Genomic DNA, 21,378 nt, shown 5'->3' on the forward strand with positions numbered 1-21,378 from the left:
GATGGAACAATGAATTCTGAATTATACCAGCGAATTCTAAAGGAAAATGTCAGGACATCTGTCCATGAACTGAATCTCAAGAGAAGGCGGGTCATGCAACAAGTCAACGACCCTAAGCACGCAAGTCATTCTCTCAATGAATGGTTAAAGAAGAATAAAGTTAATGTTTTGGAATGGCCAAGTCAAAGTCCTGGCCTTAATCCAATCGAAATGTTGTGGAAGGACCTGAGGTGAGCAGTTCATGTGAGGAAACCCACCAACATCCCAGAGTTGAAGCTGTTCTGTATGGAGGAATGGGCTAAAATTCCTCCAAGCCGGTGTGCAGGACTGATCAACAGTTACCGGAAACGTTTAGTTGCAGTTATTGCTGCACAAGGGGGTCACACCAGATACTGAAAGCAAAGGATCACATACTTTTGCCACTCACACATATGTAATATTGGATCATTTTCCTCAATAAATAAATGACCACATATAATATTTTTGTCTCATTTGTTTAACTGGGTTCTCTTTATCTACTTTTAGGACTTGTGTGAAAATCTGATGATGTTTTAGGTCATATTTTTGCAGAAATATAGAAAATTCTAAAGGGTTCACAAACTTTCAAGCACCACTGTATAAGCTGGCGGTAGCTGGTTTACTCTTATTTGTCTTGAAGATACACTGAGCAGCATGCTCCAAGGAGTCCTTATTGGAAACAAAGCGCTAATTGTAGCTAGCTCTAGCTATATTTCAACACAATTTATGAAAAAAATTGTAAAATGATATTGTGAATTTCCATACATTGTTTATACGATATAAATCCATGCTGTTGTCGTTCTACCTGGGTTTCCATTCATATATTTGGCAATTTTAAAGGAGTTTCAGCAAAAAGGGCATATAAATCTGTTTCTATTACCTATCGTCAGGCAAAAATCCTGAAAATGATGTAAAACTGATTACCAATGTGGAGTCTACAATGCCTGATGTCATCACTTAGTTGAAAAACCCATTTTCATCACTCTTTTTCACATCTCGTCTTTATCAAGAGACGGATTTTTCCATCTCAGCCAAGTATTACTTTTTCAAATTATGGGCTTTTCCATACAGATTTTTTTTATTCATACTGTATTTTTACAATTTGCATTAAATAGCTGGATGGAAAACCCAATTCTGTCTGGGGCAGCATGAGTCAATTATACAGGGTTGGTCAAAATTATGTTAACACTAATGGATTATTTTTCTCCTGCAGATAGACGTACGCCATGGGTGACAGATTGAATGGTACTGTTGCTCACTGGTTTTTGTGTGTTGAATACGATGGCGAACAGGTTCAGACCGTCCTGTAAATCATCTTGCACATATGATGTATGTTTCGTGAATTAAGCGTTCACATAATTTTGACTAACCCTGTATTTGTTCAGTATCTTTCACAAAGAAAAAAAAATGTCTCAAAGCTTCAGAAACGAGTAAAAACAGAAGATGAAATTGTTAAGCACAAATAAAGTTGTAAAATGTAAACACTTAAAAACAATTACAATAAAGAAAATTATTTGATTATTGGTGTTTGTGTTTGAATGTGTTAAATGCTAAATCTCTGAAAGGATTAAAATTACCATTTTGTTTTTCAGTGAACTTGGCAAAGGCCTGTGTGTGCACATGAATGCTTTTAGTATCCTCACTCTCTCTCTCTCTCTCTCTCTCTCTCTCTCTCACACACACACAAGTTCCAGCCAAACTGGTAATTGTAAAGATGCACAATATTCAAATTGCATGCAAAAGATGTCAAGCAGTTGGAAGGTTGTGTCCGTGACTGGAATATCCAACCAGCTCATTTGGAAAGAAAGCAGAAGTTCACATAGCTCCAGGAAACTGAAGAAACTATTTACATACAAGCAGAAAAAAAAAATAATAATAATAAAATTAAAAAAACCACAATAACCCGAAGGAAGCTCTCCATCTTTCCAATTGACCCGATCCTGATTTATTTAAATTATCCAGCGTGAACTTTTTCTAACTCAGTCAGCACACACAGAAGGAATGAGCAGAATCCAATCCTACGAGTCTGATTGACAGTTAGCGTGAGGTCAGGGAAGGAGGCCCGGATTGGACGGCTGGGGTCACGTGGTCTGCTGTGTGTCATGTTCAATTCTGTCAGGGTGAAATTACAGGCGCTGGTGCATCCCGTCTTCCCTCAACCCCATCAAAATTCCTTGCTCACGTTCGATGTGTCTATTCCTGGCTCGCCGTGCAGCCCGCGGACGCAGATGTGCTGTCAGGACACAATGACGAGGAACAAATCAACCAAGTCGTGTGTCGCTTTCCCTCCGTAATTTCAGATAAAAATACATACTGGGCAATTCATGTGAACTGCAGGCAATTCCAGATCTCCAGAGCAGAATTAAAATGAAAGTCGAGTAAACAATGCAGCAGTACAGCAGATAGGACACCTGCGCTGGAGATATTTATTACCAGTAATGTGATATTATTAAATAAACATCACATAACAGGATGACTCCGTTTTTCTACTTGAAACACATCACATTTTAGTGATCATGAGGCTGTCTACGTTTTTATTTCATCATCATTCTTGTAGTTGACTGAAAAAAAAAAGATCTGATCTCTAACCGCCAGATGTTTGTTCGAACAGCTGTGTCTAAGAATTTGCATCTCAGGAGACAAAGACAAGCCTCGTTCACCAACCGAGTATCTACACACTAACACTGAAAATCACCTCCAGTGTGTCAAAGAAAGAATTAATGACATCTTTAGTATAAAAGGTTAGAAAAAACATAGATAGATAGATAGATAGATAGATAGATAGATAGATAGATAGATAGATAGATAGATAGATAGATAGATAGAGTGTTTTGCAAAAGTATTCATCCCCCTTGATGTTTGTCCTGCTTTGCTACGTACATTACAAGCTGGAATTAAAATGGATTTTTGGAGGGTTAGCACCATATGATTTACACAACATGCCTACAACTTTAAAGGTGAAAACTGTTGTTTTATTGTGACACAAACAATAATTAAGATGAAAAAAAAAAACAGAAATCTGGAGTGTGCATAGGTATTCACACTCCCCAAGTCAATAATTTGTAGAGCCACCTTTTGCTGCAATTACAGCTGCAAGTCTCTTGGGGTATGTCTCTATTAGCTTAGCACATCTAGCCACTGGGATTTTTGCCCATTCCTCAAGGCAACACTGCTCCAACTCCTTCAAGTTAAATGGGTTGCGTTGGTGTACAGCAATCTTCAAGTTATGCCACAGATTCTCAATTGGATTGAGGTCTGGGCTTTGACGAGGCCATCCCAAGACATTTAAATGTTTTCCTTTAAACCACTCCAGTGTAGCTTTAGCAGTGTGTTTAGGGTCATTGTCCTGCTGGAATGTGAACCTTCATCCCAGTCTCAAACCTCTGGCTGACTCAAACAGGTTTTCCTCCAGAATTGCCCTGTATTTAGTGCCATCCATCTTTCCTTCAGTCCTGATCAGCTTTCCTGTCCCTGCAGATGAAAAATATCCCCACAGCATGATGCTGCCACCACCATGCTTCACTGTAGGAATGGTGTTCTCAGGGTTTGCGCCACACATGGCATTTCTCATGATGGCCAAAAAGATCAATTTTAGTCTCATTTGACCAGAGAATCTTCTTCCATGTGTTTGGGGAGTCTGCACATGCTGTTGGGCAAACTTCAAATGTGTTTTCATAAGAAATGACTTTTTTCTGGCCACTCTTCCATAAAGCCCCACTGTTACCCCTTTTCCACCAAATCAGTTCCAAGGCTGGTTCGGAGCCAGTGCTGGTGCTGGTTCACAACTCGTTCAACTTGCGAGCCAGCTGAAAACCAGTTTGCTTTTCCATAGCTCGCGGAGCTACGTCATTACGTCGCTGTATACGTCAGTTACGTCGCTGTATACGTCATTACGTCGCTGTATACGTCAGTTATGTCGCTATGTTTGCATAAACCTTGGCGCGAATATCGAAGCAAAAACAACACAGAAGCAGCAGCAACAACAACAACAATAATAATAATGGATGACTTCGCGTTTGTACAGCTGCGGCTTCTCGTCACTTAAAAATGGCGATCTTTCACGGTCTTGTTATTGTTGTTGGTCTTAACAACTCCGCCCCCCCCCCCCCCGCTGACGTAAGCGGTTCTTTCCTCTGGCCCAGCAGAGAGTTGGTGTTAGCCTGGAACCGGTTTTTCTGGCCCCAGAGCCAGTTCTTTGTCAGTGGAAACAGAAAACCCGGTTCCAAACTAAGCACTGGCCCCGAACCAGCCCTGGAACTGATTTGGTGGAAAAGGGGCATCTGTGGAGTGTATGGCTTAAAGTGGTCCTATGGACAGATACTCCCATCTCCTCTGTGGATCTTTGCAGCTCCTTCAGTGTTATCTTTGGTTTCTTTCCATTTTGTAATGTGACAAAACAGGACAAACACCAAGGGGGATGAATACTTTTACAAGACAGTGTAGATGAGAAGACAGATAGATAGATAGATAGATAGATAGATAGATAGATAGATAGATAGATAGATAGATAGATAGTAAAAGAAGAAGCCAGGAATGACAAATACAGAAAGAAAGAAAGAAAGAAAGAAAGAAAGAAAGAAAGAAAGAAAGAAAGAAAGAAAGACGACACTAGTAGAATGGTGCCATCTCTCACAGCTTTATTTACTCCACATTATTGCAGTAGAGTCACATTGAACTCCGCTTCTTCCTTTAAAAGCACTTCACATCCCAAAATTCATGTTTTATTTGACTGTCTGTGGTCCATACTGTCTCTGTAATGCTGTGTGCCATTGTCCCTGTCCCTGAGACCATCTCTGCAGTGCTGTGTGCCACTGTCCCTGTCTCTACAATTTTGTATACTATTGTCCCCATCCCTGTCCCTGATTCTACAATGCTGTATGTCATTTTCCCCATCCCTGAGACTGTCTCTGTAGCGCTGTGTGCCATTGTTCCTGTCCCTGAGACTGTCTCTGTAGTGCTGTGTGCCACTGTACCTGTCTCTCAGACTGTCTCTGTAGCACTGTGTGCCATTGTCCCTGTCCCTGAGACTGTCTCTGTAGGGCTGTGTGCCACTGTGCCTGTCCCTGAGACTGTCTCTGCAGTGCTGTGTGCTACTGTGCCTGTCCCTGAGACTGTCTCTGTAGTGCTGTGTGCCACTGTCCCTGTCCCTGAGACTGTCTCTGCAGTGCTGTTTGCCACTGTCCCTGTCCCTGAGACTGTCTCTGCAGTGCTGTGTGCCACTGTCCCTGTCTCTACAATTTTGTATACTATTGTCCCCATCCCTGTCCCTGACCCTACAATGCTGTATGTCATTGTCCCCATCCCTGAGACTGTCTCTGTAGTGATGTGTGCCAATGTCCCTGTCCCTGAGACTGTCTCTGTAGCACTTTGCCATTGTCCCTGTTCATGAGACTGTCTTTGTAGTGCTGTGTGCCACTGTTCCTCTCCCTGAGACTGTCTCTGTAGTGATATATGCCATTGTCCCTGTCCCTGAGACTGTCTCTGTAGCACTGTTTGCCATTGTCCCTGTCCCTGCGACTCTCTGTAGTGCTGTGTGCCATTGTCTCTGCCCCTGAGACTGTCTCTGTAGCACTGTGTGCCATTGTCCCTGTCCCTGAGACTGTCTCTGTAGTGCTGTGTGCCATTGTCCCTGTCCCTAAAACTGTCTCTGTAGTGCTGTGTGCCATTGGCCCTGTCCCTGAGACTGTCTCTGTAGCACTGTGTGCCATTGTCCCTGTCCCTGAGACTGTCTCTGTAGTGCTGTGTGCCATTGTCCCTGTCCCTGAGACTGTCTCTGTAGTGTTGTGTGCCATTGTCCCTGTCCCTGAGACCACCTCTGTAGTGCTGTGTGCCATTGTCCCTGTCTCTGAGACTGTCTCTGTAGTGCTGTGTGCCATTGTCCCTGTCTCTGAGACTGTCTCTGTAGTGCTGTGTGCCATTGTCCCTGTCTCTGAGACTGTCTCTGTAGTGCTGTGTGCCATTGTCCTTGTCCCTGACTCTATAGTGCTGTGTGCCAGTGTCCCTGTCCTTGACTGTCGTGCTGTGTGCTGTGTACTGCAGCCAGCCAGCAGAGGCACAAGAACTGTGGTGGCTTCACTTTCTAGAGACGCAACACTGTCCATGTTTTCTACAGCCGATCATTGGCATTATAAACAATAATAACAGACAAAAGAGACCGGTTCCGCTCTTCTCTCCGAGTGCTCCTTTAACGTATTTAACCTGCAACCCACTCATCTCTGCAGCTCCGCCCACACACCGACCCACCCCCCTTCAACGCCACCTCCTGAGGACAAAGAGGCAGAGAGATAAAGAGAGAACAAGAGGTAGGAGATGAAGGAGAGGGAAAGAGAACGAGTATGTGGGGGTGGAGAAAGAAAGAAACAGCGTTCCACTGCAGCGCAGCTCAGGTGGTGACTTAACAGGGACAAGTAATAATAAATACTGCTTGAAATTCAACATCACAAACTGGGAAAGAAATCAGGGGACCCCCATTTCATGTTAACATTCTGTGCTACAAAGAAATATGGAAAGAATGAAGTATAATGAAAAAGTGTGAGTCAGAGGGAGACGTGAAACAAGCAGATGCAGGTGGAGAAGAAAAGAGTTAGAAAGACAGAGAGAGACAGTGAGGAAGACGATCGGTGAAGGAGTAAGAGGGAGAGAAAGGCAGTGAAGAAGACCACAAGAGAGACAGCAAGAAAGACAAGAGAGACAGTGAAAGAGAAGAGAAAGACAAGACGATGATAGAGACAGTGAGAGAGACAGCAAGCTAGACAAGCAGGACAAGATAGGGAAAAAGAAGAGAATGATAAGAGACAACAAGGCAGACAGTGAGAAAGACAAAAGAAACAGCAAAAGAGACAAGATGACAACAAAATGGACATGAAAGACTTGAGGCAGTGAGAGACTGAAAAATAAGAGAGAGACAAGAGACAATGAGACAGACAGTGAAAGAGATAGCAAGAGAGTGAGAGAGAGAGACATTGAGACAGGAAGAAAGATGAGTGAGACAGCGAGAGACAATGAAAGAGAAAAGAAAGACGAGACGGACATTGAGGGACAGTGAAAAGATGAGATAGACAATGTGAGACTCTTTTGTTTGTGGGTTTTTTTCTGTATGTACACACATTCCTGTAGCATGGCAGAGAGACGTAGAACACGACAGGGTGTGTATTCGCCACAAACACATTAGTCACTTTTCTCTACAGCCTGACCAACAGGGTTACCACCTTCTCTAATCGCCATGGCAACTTCAACTGACAATAAAACTCCAATATATTTACTGTGAAGTAACTGTGTGCTGTGTGTCTGTGATAAGTGAACTCCTGGACTGATGCAGAGACTCTCTCTCTCTCTCTCTCTCTCTCTCTCTCTCTCTCTCTACCTGCAGACACCTCACTCACCCACACCCTCCTGCTACCTCCCCCTCCATCTCACTCATTCTCTCTCTCTCTCTCTCTCTCTCTCTACCAGCAGACACCTCACTCACCCACACCCTCCTGCTACCTCCCCCCTGCATCGCACTCTCTCTCTCTCTCTCTCTCTCTCTACCTGCAGACACCTCACTCACCCACACCCTCCTGCTACCTCCCCCTCCATCTCACTCATTCTCTCTCTCTCTCTCTACCTACAGACACCTCACTCACCCACACCTTCCTGCTACCTCCCCCCTGCATCGCACTCTCTCTCTCTCTCTCTCTCTCTCTACACACACCTCACTCGCCCCGTCTCTCCCCCTCCCCCCTTACTCCCTATCTGCACACACCTCACTCGCTCCGTCTTATCCCCCCTCCCCCCACTCCCTACCTACATACACCTCACTCGCCCACACCCTCCTGCTACCTCCCCCTTCCATCTCACTCTCTCTCTCTCTACCTACACACACCTCACTCGCCCACACCCTCCTGCTACCTCCCCCCTCCATCTCACTCGCTCCCTCTCTCTCACTCTGTACCTACACACATCTCACTCGCCGACACCCTCCTGCTACCTCCCCCTTCCATCTCTCTCTCTCTCTCTACCTACACACACCTCACTCGCTTACACCCTCCTACCTACACACACCTCACTCGCCCCATCTCTCCTCCCTTACTCCCTACCTACACACACCTCACTCGCCCCGTCTCTTTCCCCCTCCCCTCCTTACTCCCTACCTACACACACCTCGCTCACCCCGCCTCTCCCCCCTCCCCCCTTACTCCCATCTACACACACCTCGCTCACCCCGTCTCTCTCCCCCTCCCCTCCTTACTCCCTACCTACACACACCTCACTCGCCCCGTCTCCTCTCCCTCCCCCTTACTCCCTACCTACACACACCTCACTCGCCCCGTCTCCTCTCCCTCCCCCTTACTCCCTACCTACACACATCTCACTCGCCTCCTCTCTTTCACCCTCTTGCTCCCTACCAACACCTCTCTCTCTCTCTCTCTCTCTCTCTCCTTCTCACTCCATATTCTTGTGCGTGTGTGTATATCAGCTGCCAACTCTCCCTACATACCTCTCATCCTGCCACCTTTTATTCCTCTCTCTCTCTCTCTCTCTCTCTCTCTCAGCAGAGTGACATTTTATACATTTTCAGTTCATCTACCAGTAGCATGGCATGTTCTAATACTAACAAGAAGACTGGAGTTCTCATGAAACACACACAATACAATACAAGAAAAAGAATGTATATTGAATGAAGAATATGCTTCTTCCACACATGAACAATACAGCTAAGTTCACCCAGAACCATGCACAGTAAAACCACACGAGCCATCACGCAAGGAGATAAAGAAAATAAAAAGGAGAAAGAATCTGGTAAAATCACTCATCACACCTCTTTCAGCATGTTCAGGAAGGTGTAAATATCACTGAGGGTTCACAAGCTGAGTGTGGAAATAAAGCAGCCCCATCATTCACAGGAAAGAGGGGAAAGTGTGTGTGTGTGTGTGTGTGTGTGTGTGTGTGTGTGTGTGTGTGTGTGTGTGTGTGTGTGTGTGTGTGTGTGTGTTTGCTTGCACTGGGGAGGAAATCATATGACCCATGACTGATCATTTTTGCTTCTTTCTAGAAATAATCACTTCAAATAAATAAAATCATAAATAATGATATAATACGGTAAGAGCTTTGAAATGTATTAGTAACGCTATTATTTTTAGACTAAACTTATGTTTGATGATATTCTAATAATTAGATTTTTAGACCATATTACAAAAAGGTGACTTCATTCAAAATGTTTTTGAGTTAATGTGGTTGTTAGTTCAGCTCTGAAGACAGAGTGAATAATGTGCTGATCTGAGACCAGTAAAGGGCAAAGAGCTCTGTCTGAGGATGACGTCACACACTGACCTGCATCCAGCTGCGGTGAATCATTAATCGACTGCAAACACACACTGCATGGGCTGGTGTCCAAACAAGGTCAAACTTGGCAAAGCGCCTCTTTAATCAAATGTGATAATTCGAGTGTTTGTGTTCACACCTCACTGTGTGTCCATGCGTGTGTGTTTCACAAATTATCAGCATCGTATTCACAGTGATTTCTGCTTTATCCGGTTAAAGAATTAGAGACAATTCTAACTGTGTGTGTGTGTGTGTGTGTGTGTGTGTGCGCGCGCACATGTGTGTTTTAAAACTGCAGAAACATTTCCTGAACAGGCTAAAAAAAAAAGTGATGAGTAATTTGTCCTGTTTCTCACTTTCATTTTGCATGGATGTACCGCAAGTGACATTACTTCTGCTTATAACCATTTTTACACTTTCATGCATTTTTGAGTATCAGAGAATGAGGAGTAAATCTGGACAGGGATCACCATAATAATGCAGATGTAAAAGCTCTTAAAACAGATTTAAACTGGATTTAAATACAACTCCAATTCCAAAAAAGTTGGGACACTGTGTAAACTGTAAATAAAAACAGAAAGTTATAATTTGCAAATTATGGAAACCCTATATTCCGCTCCGTTGGAGTCATTACCTTATCGCGGTGGAGTGGTTTGCGTGCCCCAGTGACCCCTAGAGCTATGTCGACTGGTGTCATGCACACCTGGTAGGGTCTCCCATGCCGAATAGGTCGAAGGGTAGGGGCCAGACGAAGAGTGACTCCCTGGGGGTTGGGCTGCGGGCTGATAACCCGCTCCCATAAAAAGCAGATTATTACAGAAACCAGATAAATTATTTCAATTTGTGTTGGGCATATCACATTAAGGGTGGAGGAAGACGTCGTTTTGACCTCTCAATGGCCAGTATGCCTGGGTCAGCCTTGTCAAGGTCAGCCCCTTGACCCCACAAATCATCAATTGACCAGCTGGGACTGGCTGGGTGGAGATGATTTGTGTCACCATGTGTGTCCACTCTTCACCGTCGCCAGCCCCAGGACGCAAGCACGGAAGTGGGCAGCCTGCTTGCCCACTGGTTCCAGGCCAGCAACCTGTAACCAAGTGGTTTATACACACCCGCTAAAGACTCCATGGATAATACAACTCCACGACATTCCCAGCATGCAAACGGTCAGTGGAACCGCATCCATGACGGCCCTCGAGTAAAGCCAACTGGACCTCCTGGGCCTGAAAAGTCCAGTCACTCCCGGGTAAACAAAATTCTCTCACAAATCAGACTTGCATCCTGGAATGTCAGAACTCTGTCCGATGAAAATACCAACAGACAAGCCCCAGAAAGACACTCCGTACTAGTTGCCAAAGAACTTAAGTGTCTGAACATCGACATTGCAGGCCTCAGTGAATGCCGAATACCAGACACTGGAGAGTTCACAGATTGGGATTACACCTTCTTTCACTCTGGACGCCCTGAGGGCCAGCCTAAATTCGAAGGGGTAGCTGTTGTTATAAAGTCCTCATTACGCTCATGCGTTATCAGCTGGAACGGCTATTCTTCTCGGGTCATGACAGCAAGACTGGCCCTTGCAAAAAAGTGCTACGCAACCATCATAAGCGCCTATGCACCTATGTTCAAGAGACCAATGGAGGAGAAAAACCAATTCTATGATCTGCTGGCTGAAGCACTTGACCAGGTTCCCCGCGGAGATCGAATACTACTTGTCGGTGATTTCAACGCCCGAGTTGGCAGTGACTCCAGCACCTGGCCCAATGTAGTGGGGAACCACAGCTTTGGTACTCAAAATGAGCAAGGTCTGATGCTTTTACAGCTGTGTGCTAGATTTGGGTTGACTATCACCAATACTCTATTCCAGCACAAAGATATCCACAAAGGCACGTGGCAGCACCCCTGTTCAAAGCAGTGGCAAATGATTGACCACATAATTGTAAACCAGCATCACGTCTCGGATGTCCTAGACTCTCAATTACGCAGAAGTGCTGACTGCTGGACAGACCACAAGCTTATGTGCGCCCGTCTGAACTTGAGATTACACACTTCCCGCCAAAAGCAACATTATACCATCCTGAAGCGACTCAACACGGAAAGCCTCCGTATAGAAGCTGTGCAACAACAATTAGCACGGTCCTTGTCTGACAGTCTGACACCACCCGAAGGCAACATGGAGCAAAAATGGTCTACCATAAAGTCAACAGTCTATGAAACTGCCAAATCTGTGCTTGGCATTAGGAAAAGATCACACAGAGACTGGTTTCATGAAAATGATGCCGAGATCCAGACTCTTCTCAACAACAAATATACTACTTTCAAAGCTGTTATGCAGGCTGAGACTCCAGGCAACAGAGCACGCTACAGAGAGGCACGTAACAAATGCCAGCATGCCATACGACAAATGAAAAATGCTTGGTGGACAGACAGAGCCCTAGAAATCGAAGAAGCTGCAAAACAGCATAATACAAGGAAGGTGTTTGATGGTATTAAAATGGTATCTGGTGGCAGGTCAACTGGTCTCGACCCCATTGATTCTTCTGATGGTGTCCGGTTAACACAAAAGGAGGACATATTGAACAAATGGAAGGAACACTTTTCCACCCTCCTCAATCAGCCTAGTAATGCCGACCTTAATGTACTGGATAGTATCCCATCGGCTGATATAGCTGAGCACCTTGAAGCGCCTCCTACCATCGAGGAGGTCTCCCAAGCCCTGAACCAGCTATCATCAGGTAAAGCCCCCGGGCCTGACGCCATCCCAGCTGAAGTACTGAAGCATGGTGGGCCAGTTCTCCTGACAAACCTTCACCAACTTTTCTTGACAATCTGGGAATCTGAGGCTGTTCCACAAGACTTCAAGGACGGCACCCTAGTGAAGTTGCACAAAAAAAAGAACAAGTTCAACTGTGAAAACTACCGTGGCATTACACTGCTCTCAATTGTGGGAAAGCTTTTCACCAAGGAGGTCCTCAATCGCATCTGGCCTACAATTGAGGCTTATCTACCAGAAGCACAATATAGTTTCCGTGCAAGCAGATCAACCGTGGACATGATGTTTCTGCTCAAACAGCTATTAGAGAAATGCCGTGAGCAACAACAAGAGCTGCACCTTGTCTTCATAGACCTCGTAAAAGCCTTTGCTACTGTCAGCAGACCTCTTATGTGGGGACTCCTTGTCAAGATCGGAATACCTCCCAAAGTAGCTAACATCATACAGAGCCTACATGAAGGCATGAAGGCCACAGTGTCGGTAGGTGGAGAATCCACTGATGAGTTTCCAGTCACAACAGGCTTACGCCAAGGCTGCATCCTTGCTCCTTCCTTGTTCGTTTTGTTTTTTGCTTTTGTTGTGCGACATGCCACGATGTCCCAATCTCCTGACAATGGTGTAAACATCAGGTACTGCACAAATGGTGACCTATTTAATCTCAGGCGTTTATGTACCAAGCTGGCGAAAATAGCTACAGTCAGCGAGCTCTTGTATGCAGACGATGCATGTTTTGTCAGACATGAGCATGGAACACTCCAACTCCTCATCAATCGCCTGAACAGCGCTTGTAGACAGTGGGGTTTGACCATCAGCAAGGACAAAACAGAAGTGCTACATCTACAGGCACATGATCCTCCCCCTACCATACTAGAAGACAAAGCTCTCACCGTCTCCTCGAAGTTCTGCTACCTCGGCGGCACCGTGTCCTCTGACTGTCAGTTAGATAAGGAGATAGAAGAGAGAATCGCTAAAGCCAGCCGGACGTTCTACTCCCTCAAACCTAAGATCTGGGACCGCAAAGGTATATCCCTCAAGACAAAGCTTCTTGTGTATAATGCTGTTGTTCTTCCAACTCTACTTTATGGCAGCGAAACTTGGACGACTCTTGCAATGCACCTCCGCAAGATCGAGTACTTTAACCAGCGCTGCTTGCGCCAGCTGCTGGGGATCCACTGGTGGGATAGAGTACCAAATGTCGAGGTCCACGAGCGGACAATGTCTCAACCAATGGAGATCCTCATATGAGGAAATAGACTACGTTGGCTAGGGCACAGTTGCAGAATGGCTGAGGACAGGCTCCCTAAGCAAGTTCTCTTCTGCGAACTGAGCTCTGGAAAGAGAAAAATAGGGAGACCACGAAAAAGGTGGAAAGACTGTGTAAAAGAAGATCTCAAACTATTCAACATGGGTGCAAACTGGTTCGAGTCCTCCCAGGACAGGAGCGCCTGGAGGGCCCCCCTACACAATGGAAAAATGACTGCCACGTCCACCCTAGCTCAAGCAGCCAGGGCCAGACGGGAATGTCGCCATGCCAAACAGAGTCGGCATCATCAAGCTTGATGGCCATATCAAAGAGGTATCAAAGATCAAAGATATTTCATTGAAAATAATACAAAGACATATCAAATGTCGAAACTGAGAAGTTTTATTGTTTTTTGAAAAATATATGCTCATTTTGAATCTGATGTCAGCAACATGCTTCAAAATAGTTGGGACAGGGGCAACAAAACACTGAAAAAGTTGTTTAATGCTAAAAAAACCCTAATTTGGTTAATTGGCAACAGGTCAGTAACATGATTGGGTATAAAAAGAGCATCCCAGAGAGGTGGAGTCTCTCAGAAGTAAAGATGGGGAGGGGTTCACCGCTCTGTGAAAGACTGCGTGGGCAAACTGCAACAATTTATGAATAACATTCCTCAATGTAAAATTGCAAAGAATGTAGGGATCACATCATCTATGGTACATAATATCATTAAAAGATTCAGAGAATCTGGAGAAATCTCTGTATACAAGAGGCAAAGTTGAAAACTGACAATGGATGCCTGTGATCTTCAGGCCCTCAGGAGACACTGCATTAAAAGCAGACACGTGTCTGTAGTGGAAATCACTGTATGGGCTCAGGAACACTTCAGAAAACCATCGTCTGTGAAAACAGTCCATTACTGCATCCACAAATGCAAGTTAAAACCAGATATAAACAATATCCAGAAACACCACCACCTCTGGGCCTGAGCTCTTTTACAATGGACTGAGGCAAAGTGGAAAACTGTCCTGAGGTCTGACGAATCAAAAGTAGAAATTCTTTTTAGAAATCATGGACATCACATCCTCCAGGCTAAAGAGGAGAGGGACCATCCGGCTTGTTATCAGTGCACAGTTCAAAAGCCAGCATCTGTGATGGTATGAGGGTGCATTAGTACACATGACATGGGTAGCTTGCACATCTGGGAAGGCATCATTAATGCTGAATGATATATATAGTGGGGCAAAAAAGTATTTAGTTAGCCACCAATTGTGCAAGTTCTCCCACTTAAAAAGATGAGAGAGGCCTGTAATTTTCATCATAGGTACACTTCAACTATGAGAGACAGAATGGGGGGAAAGAATCCAGGAAATCACATTGTAGGATTTTTAATGAATTAATTGGTAAATTCCTCGGTAAAATAAGTATTTGGTCACCTACAAACAAGCAAGATTTCTGGCTCTCACAGACCTGTAACTTCTTCTTTAAGAGGCTCCTCTGTCCTCCACTCGTTACCTGTATTAATGGCACCTGTTTGAACTCGTTATCAGTATAAAAGACACCTGTCCACAACCTCAAACAGTCACACTCCAAACTCCACTATGGCCAAGACCAAAGAGCTGTCAAAGGACACAAAACAAAATTGTAGACCTGCACCAGGCTGGGAAGACTGAATCTGCAATAGGTAAGCAGCTTGATGTGAAGAAATCAACTGTGGGAGCAATTATTAGAAAATGGAAGACATACAAGACCACCGATAATCTCCCTTGATCTGGGGCTCCACACAAGATCTCACCCCGTGAGGTCAAAATGATCACAAGAACGGTGAGCAAAAATCCCAGAACCACACGGGGGGACCTAGTGAATGACCTGCAGAGAGCTGGGACCAAAGTAACAAAGGCTACCATCAGTAACACACTACGCCGCCAGGGACTCAAATCCTGAAGTGCCAGACGTGTCCCCCTGCTTAAGCCAGTACATGTCCAGGCCCGTCTGAAGTTTGCTAGAGAGCATTTGGATAATCCAGAAGAGGATTGGGGGAATGTCATATGGTCAGATGAAACCAAAATAGAACTTTTTGGTAAAAACTCAACTTGTCGTGTTTGGAGGAGAAAGAATGCTGAGTTGCATCCAAAGAACACCATACCTACTGTGAAGCATGGGGGTGGAAACATCATGCTTTGGGGCTGTTTTTCTGCAAAGGGACCAGGACGACTGATCTGTGTAAAAGAAAGAATGAATGGGGCCATGTATCGTGAGATTTTGAGTGAAAACCTCCTTCCATCAGCAAGGGCATTGAAGATGAAATGTGGCTGGGTCTTTCAGCATGACAATGATCCCAAACACACCGCCCGGGCAACAAAGGAGTGGCTTCGTAAGAAGCATTTCAAGGTCCTGGAGTGGCCTAGCCAGTCTCCAGATCTCAACCCCATAGAAAATCTTTGGAGGGAGTTGAAAGTCCGTGTTGCCCAGCGACAGCCCCAAAACATCACTGCTCTAGAGGAGATCTGCATGGAGGAATGGGCCAAAATACCAGCAACAGTGTGTGAAAACCTTGTGAAGACTTACAGAAAACGTTTGACCTCTGTCATTGCCAACAAAGGGTATATAACAAAGTATTGAGATGAACTTTTGTTATTGACCAAATACTTATTTTCCACCATAATTTGCAAATAAATTCTTTAAAAATCAGACAACGTGATTTTCTGGATTTTTTTTCTCATTCTGTCTCTCATAGTTGAAGTGTACCTATGATGAAAATTACAGGCCGCTCTCATCTTTTTAAGTGGGAGAACTTGCACAATTGGTGACTGACTAAATACTTTTTTGCCCCACTGTACAGGTTTCAGAGCAATATGCTGCCATCCAGATAAAATCTTTTTCAGGGAAGGCCTTCCTTCTTTCAGCAAGACAATGCCAAACCGCTTTCTGCACATATTAAAACTGCATGGCTCTGTAGTAAAAGAGTCCGGGTGCTAAATTGGGGCCTGCAGTCCAGACCTGTCTCCCATTTAAAAGATTTGGCGCATTATGAAGCACAAAATACAACAAAGGAGACCCTGAACTGTTCAGCAACTGAAATTGTATATCAGCCAAGAATGGGACAATATTTCTCTTTCAAAACTACAGCAATTGGTCTCCTCAGTTCCCAAACATTTACAGAGTGTTGTTAAAAGTAGAGGTGATGCAACAAAGTGGTAATCATGCCCTTGTCCCAACTTTTTTTTTGCCATCAAATTCAAAATGAGCATATATTTTTCAAAAAGCAATAAAATTTCTCAGTTTCAACATTTGATATGTTGTCTTTGTACTATTTTCAATGAAATATAGGGTTTCCATGATTTGCAAAGTATCGCATTCTGTTTTTATTTACAGTTTACACAGTGTCCCAACTTTTTTGGAATTGGGGTTGTATTTACACTTGATACACGTGATGCATTTTTGCAGTGAACACCAGTATTAAGCCATGTGTGTGTACACGTGTGTGTGTGTGTGTGTGTGTACTTACGGACTGACTACCCTGAACTGGACGTAGGGGACGAGCTGCATGAGCAGCCTGACTCCGTTCTGCCACTCTTCCTCTGAGCGAAACTCGCAGCCCTGCGCGTCACACTCCTCAAACGAGAACTGGTAGTACGTGTTGGAGTCTTCGAACACCACTCGCTGGTCCACTACACAACACCGGGGAAGTCAGAGACACCAGAATAAATACTGTGCACTGAAAATACCACATTTGGAGACTTGGTACACTCTTTGCTTGTCCTTATGAGCATGAACATGAGCACAGGGACGAGCAAAGAGAAAATATTTTAGCAAGTGAAAATCTCTTGAATATGACAAAATGTATCAAATATTTCAGATTATTGCGACTGAAATAAAATATTGTTCAGCCTGTTTTAAATGTTTGTATTCTGTTGTCAGATCATTTTGCTTCTTTCTAGCAATAAATGTGTCACGTTAGAAAAATCATCTGCCAATAAAACAAGATGAATTCAAGCTTGGATTTAGTGAAAATGTACCATACAGAGTTTTGTATCAAAGTTTACCAAGCAGAACATTTTTAAGAATGCCAAGAACCCTTCCATCCATCCATTTTGGCATATCACTACAGTGATGTGGCTGCTCTGACGGCTTCAGCCATCAAAGTGTCTAGGGAACATTACAGTAGTGGTTTCCCATTGCCTTCTACTGGATTACTATAGAGGTTTTCTCCTCTCGACCATTCACACACGCATCACACCCATGGACAATTTAGAGCCACCAATTAGCCTAACCTGCATGTCTTTGGACTGTGGGGGAAACCGGAGCACCCGGAGGAAACCCACGAAGATACGGGGAGAACATGCAAACTCCACACAGAAAGGCCCCCGTCGGCCGCTGGGCTCAAACCCAGAACCTTCTTGCTGTGAGGTGACAGTGCTAACCACTACACCACCGTGCCAACCCAAGAACCCTTAATTATCCAATAAACCTTTAAACAACTCTTGAATACCCATTTTTTTTTCTAAGATCAACTGTAACCTGCAATGATGAAAAGCCTAAAATTGATCTTATCACGGATTTTTAAGCTGAAAACAGAACGTTAGAGCAGCAGAAACTCTCCAGTCTGTGGTGAGGTGGCTCTGGAGGTGAGGAATGTCACGTTTAAATGTAAAAACTAAATGAAGAATCTTTTTGGATTCGTTTTGGAGCATTGATCAGAATCCCAAACAGGTGAAGAGCTCTGATTTCGTGTTTATATCCCGTCTCTTAAGATTTACACAGCACTCACGTTCACCTTGCGACCATATCCATATTTCAATTCCATTCAATTAAAATCATGTCACTATAGGAAGTCTTGGTGTGTTTTAGGAGAGAACTTTTTGACATTTTTATCTGGAAAATGTTTGGGCGGGGCCAAGTAATTATACACGTTATGATCAGCATTCAGACATAAACTGCATGGAGGGGTTTGAAAAAAACTGCAAAATTTATATCATGACAAGAAATCACTTCTCTGAATAAAAATTGCTGCTTCTCTCATTTTTATTTATTTGTATTTCTTTATTATATTAATCATGCCCTGTTTTTTTTTCTACTAGAATACCAGTTTGAGTTAAGTATGAAGACCATAGCGCATTACAGATGTTTAGCAGAAGGAACTGTTTGTGTTGTTAAAGTAATGTTTAATCAGATGAAGAGAACACGTCACAGCTGGTTGGGTGCCATGAGCAGAGTCAATTGCCTGAGAGAAGAACATAATGGTGTATAATGAGTGAGCACAGGGACTGCTGATTTAGCTCTCAACACAGTATAATGATGAACTGGGAATCAATAGGTCACTGAAGAAAAGCCCAAGCAGTGTGGAGCATTCTGAAAAATGAAAACGTCAGAAAAGTGAAGAGGAAGGCTAACAAACAGGTGAGGAAACAGGTGAGGAGGATTTCTATAATCATGTTGGTAAAAGGAAGACGGCAAACTGGACTTTTCATGATTTAAAGATCTGATGACACGAACATGACTCTATGCAATTTCTTAAATAAACTATACAACATGGCAAACATGTTAGATTTCTGTTATAATTACGTGAAAAGAAGCTGTTGTTACGCGAATATCCAACTTTTAATTGCACAGCGCAAGAAAACTGGGTCCGTGGCTCGCGGCCATGCTGTGACGTCAGCGGAAGAACACGCTGCGGTTCACTGGATGTTCTACTCTGGTTCTACTCAATGGAAATGGCGCATGAAAATGCCGGTGAACTCTCTAGTGCTAGCTCTTCCTCTTCTGGGAGTCTAGAATTGTGTTGTGAGTGGGATAGATCGGAAGAATCTAGTGATGACGAACACGGGTGCATCCAACTGTACAGGTTTGAACCTGTTACTGTGCACCAATCTGAGAGCGACTCCGACTCCGAGATGGACAGCGGACAGGCAGACAGCCCAGCATTGACGAACACCACAAGGTTGGATAACAAGGATTGGTAGGTCAACCCGTATTTGTTCAAAATGTTACGGAATCAATATTTTAATATTGTGTATTGTTGTCTTGCATGTGTAAACACTGCTTATATCATGTACAGTATATATATATATATATATATATATATATATATATATATATATATATATATATATAATGTATAATAATAATACTAATAATGACAAACTGAACACCTGTCGCATCAACAACAAACTGGTAAGTGAGGAGGAAGATTCTTTCGCTGACGTCATATAGCCCCTCCTCCTCATTCGTCTCCTGGGTGCTGCAGCCCCGTCAAATTTGCCCAAATAGCCGCGTTTTTTATCATAACTTGTAAAATAGGCGCCTTCGTGAATTAATATATGGATCATCGGGAATTACTTTTTACGTTATAAAACATCGCCAAAGATGTCAAAAACATGTCATCAGATCTTTAAGTGAAGAGTAATGGAGGGTTGGGTCAATTCCAGCAACAACGGCAGTGTATTGAGAAACCCAGCAGAGTGCAATTTTCCCAAATTTTAGCCATTATGCTTGCTTGTGTGTGTGTGCATGTGTGTATTCTATGGACACAAGTGTTTTACTAGGAAATACATCACTCATAATTTTCATACGAACTACAGCTGTGACATATTTTCCAATATCCTCGCTCGTGAGGAAATTGATGAATTGTTTTGACAAATCTGTATACTTTTTGTTTGTGAATGTGTCTACATGTGTCAGTCCAGCAGATTTTCATACCAGATGCTCAGATTATGGATTTTGAGTTATACCTGCTGCATTACACTACCAATCCTCCATATGCAGGAAATAAAAACCAAAGTGAAACTGGACCAAGAGAACTTACTGGAAATCTGACATGAAATCATGTGCACGCAACCCAAAGCGGTCCATTTTCCAGACACTGACGACAGATAACACTGAACCTCGTGAATCCATCAGGAGACAATCTTGACTGTAGATTATTGGTGAATTTCCCAGATTTGTTGAGCAACAGACCACAAAACGCTGCTCGGAAGGTCAAGAAAACACGTGGTGAACTATTAGCGCCTTCGAGCGAACGTTGAGCAAAACCTGCACTCGCATGATCAATGCATTTTCACCACAAATCAGAATGTTATTTGCAGAATGGGCGGCATGGTGGTGTAGTGGTTAGCACGGTCACCTCACGGCAAGAAGGTTCTGAGTTTGAACCCAGCGGCTGGCGAGGGCCTTTTTGTGTGGAGTTTGCATGTTCTCCCTGTGTCTGCGTGGGTTTCCTCCGGTTTCCCCCACAGTCCAAAGACGTGGTTAGGTTAATATGGGACGGCCTTGGGCTGAGGTGCCCTTGAGCGAGGCACCTAACTCCCAACTGCTCCCCGGGCGCTGTTAGCATGGCTGCCCACTGCTCTGGGTATGTGTGTGTGCTCATTGCTCACACGTGTGTGCATGTGTGTGTTCACTGCTTCAGATGGGTTAAATGCAGAGAGGAATTTCACAAGTGTGTGATGAATAAAGTTGTGCTTTCTTTTTCAGAAGGAAGATCTATACTTTTCTCAGTCATGGATGACGTTAAAAGTGGTAAATGTAGAGGCACTATTGAGGTGATTATTTGTTGATAGTTACTGGATCATCCAGCGAAAATGGTTCAAAATATCGCTTGTTTTTCAATGCTGTTGCTATGCATTCTGTAAACAGTGCATCTGGTAGAAAAAGAAAATCATATGTTGGCTTGAAGATATGAAGCTGCTCTTCTCATGTTGAAAAACTCACATTTTTCACACAAAATACATTGCAGATCTGAGTGAAAATTCCTGATATTTCACTCCCATGACGTCACTCCCAGTGTTTCCCCACTGACTGGATGTACATTGTCAAAATGTGTTTAAAATTAAAATTCTTTTGATTAACTTGCGGGTTTTTTGTTTGTTTGTTTGTTTGTTTGTTTGTTTGTTGTGGATGTGTCCATATAATATAAAGAACATTACATGGTGGTGCAAACATATGAAGGTTATCTTCTCGTGTTGAAAAATATTTTCACATGCTCGCTTCAGGTGGTGTAGTGGTTAGCACTGTCGCCTCACAGCAAGAAGGTCCGGGTTCG

At 43.8% G+C, this 21,378-nt stretch overlaps 1 protein-coding gene across 2 annotated transcripts in view; it reads right to left on the reverse strand.

Moving 5' to 3' along the window:
- Positions 1–21,378, reverse strand: part of rapgef5a (Rap guanine nucleotide exchange factor (GEF) 5a) — a 238,688-nt gene that overhangs the window by 167,105 nt on the left and 50,205 nt on the right. For both annotated transcript variants that reach the window (XM_060942610.1, XM_060942609.1), the window contains exon 5: positions 16,846–17,008. In XM_060942610.1, coding sequence (XP_060798593.1) covers positions 16,846–17,008 — 163 coding nt within the window. The remainder of the gene's footprint in view (positions 1–16,845; positions 17,009–21,378) is intronic.

This window comes from Neoarius graeffei, chromosome 16 (assembly GCF_027579695.1).
Source record: "Neoarius graeffei isolate fNeoGra1 chromosome 16, fNeoGra1.pri, whole genome shotgun sequence".
NCBI classification, from domain to species: domain Eukaryota; kingdom Metazoa; phylum Chordata; class Actinopteri; order Siluriformes; family Ariidae; genus Neoarius; species Neoarius graeffei.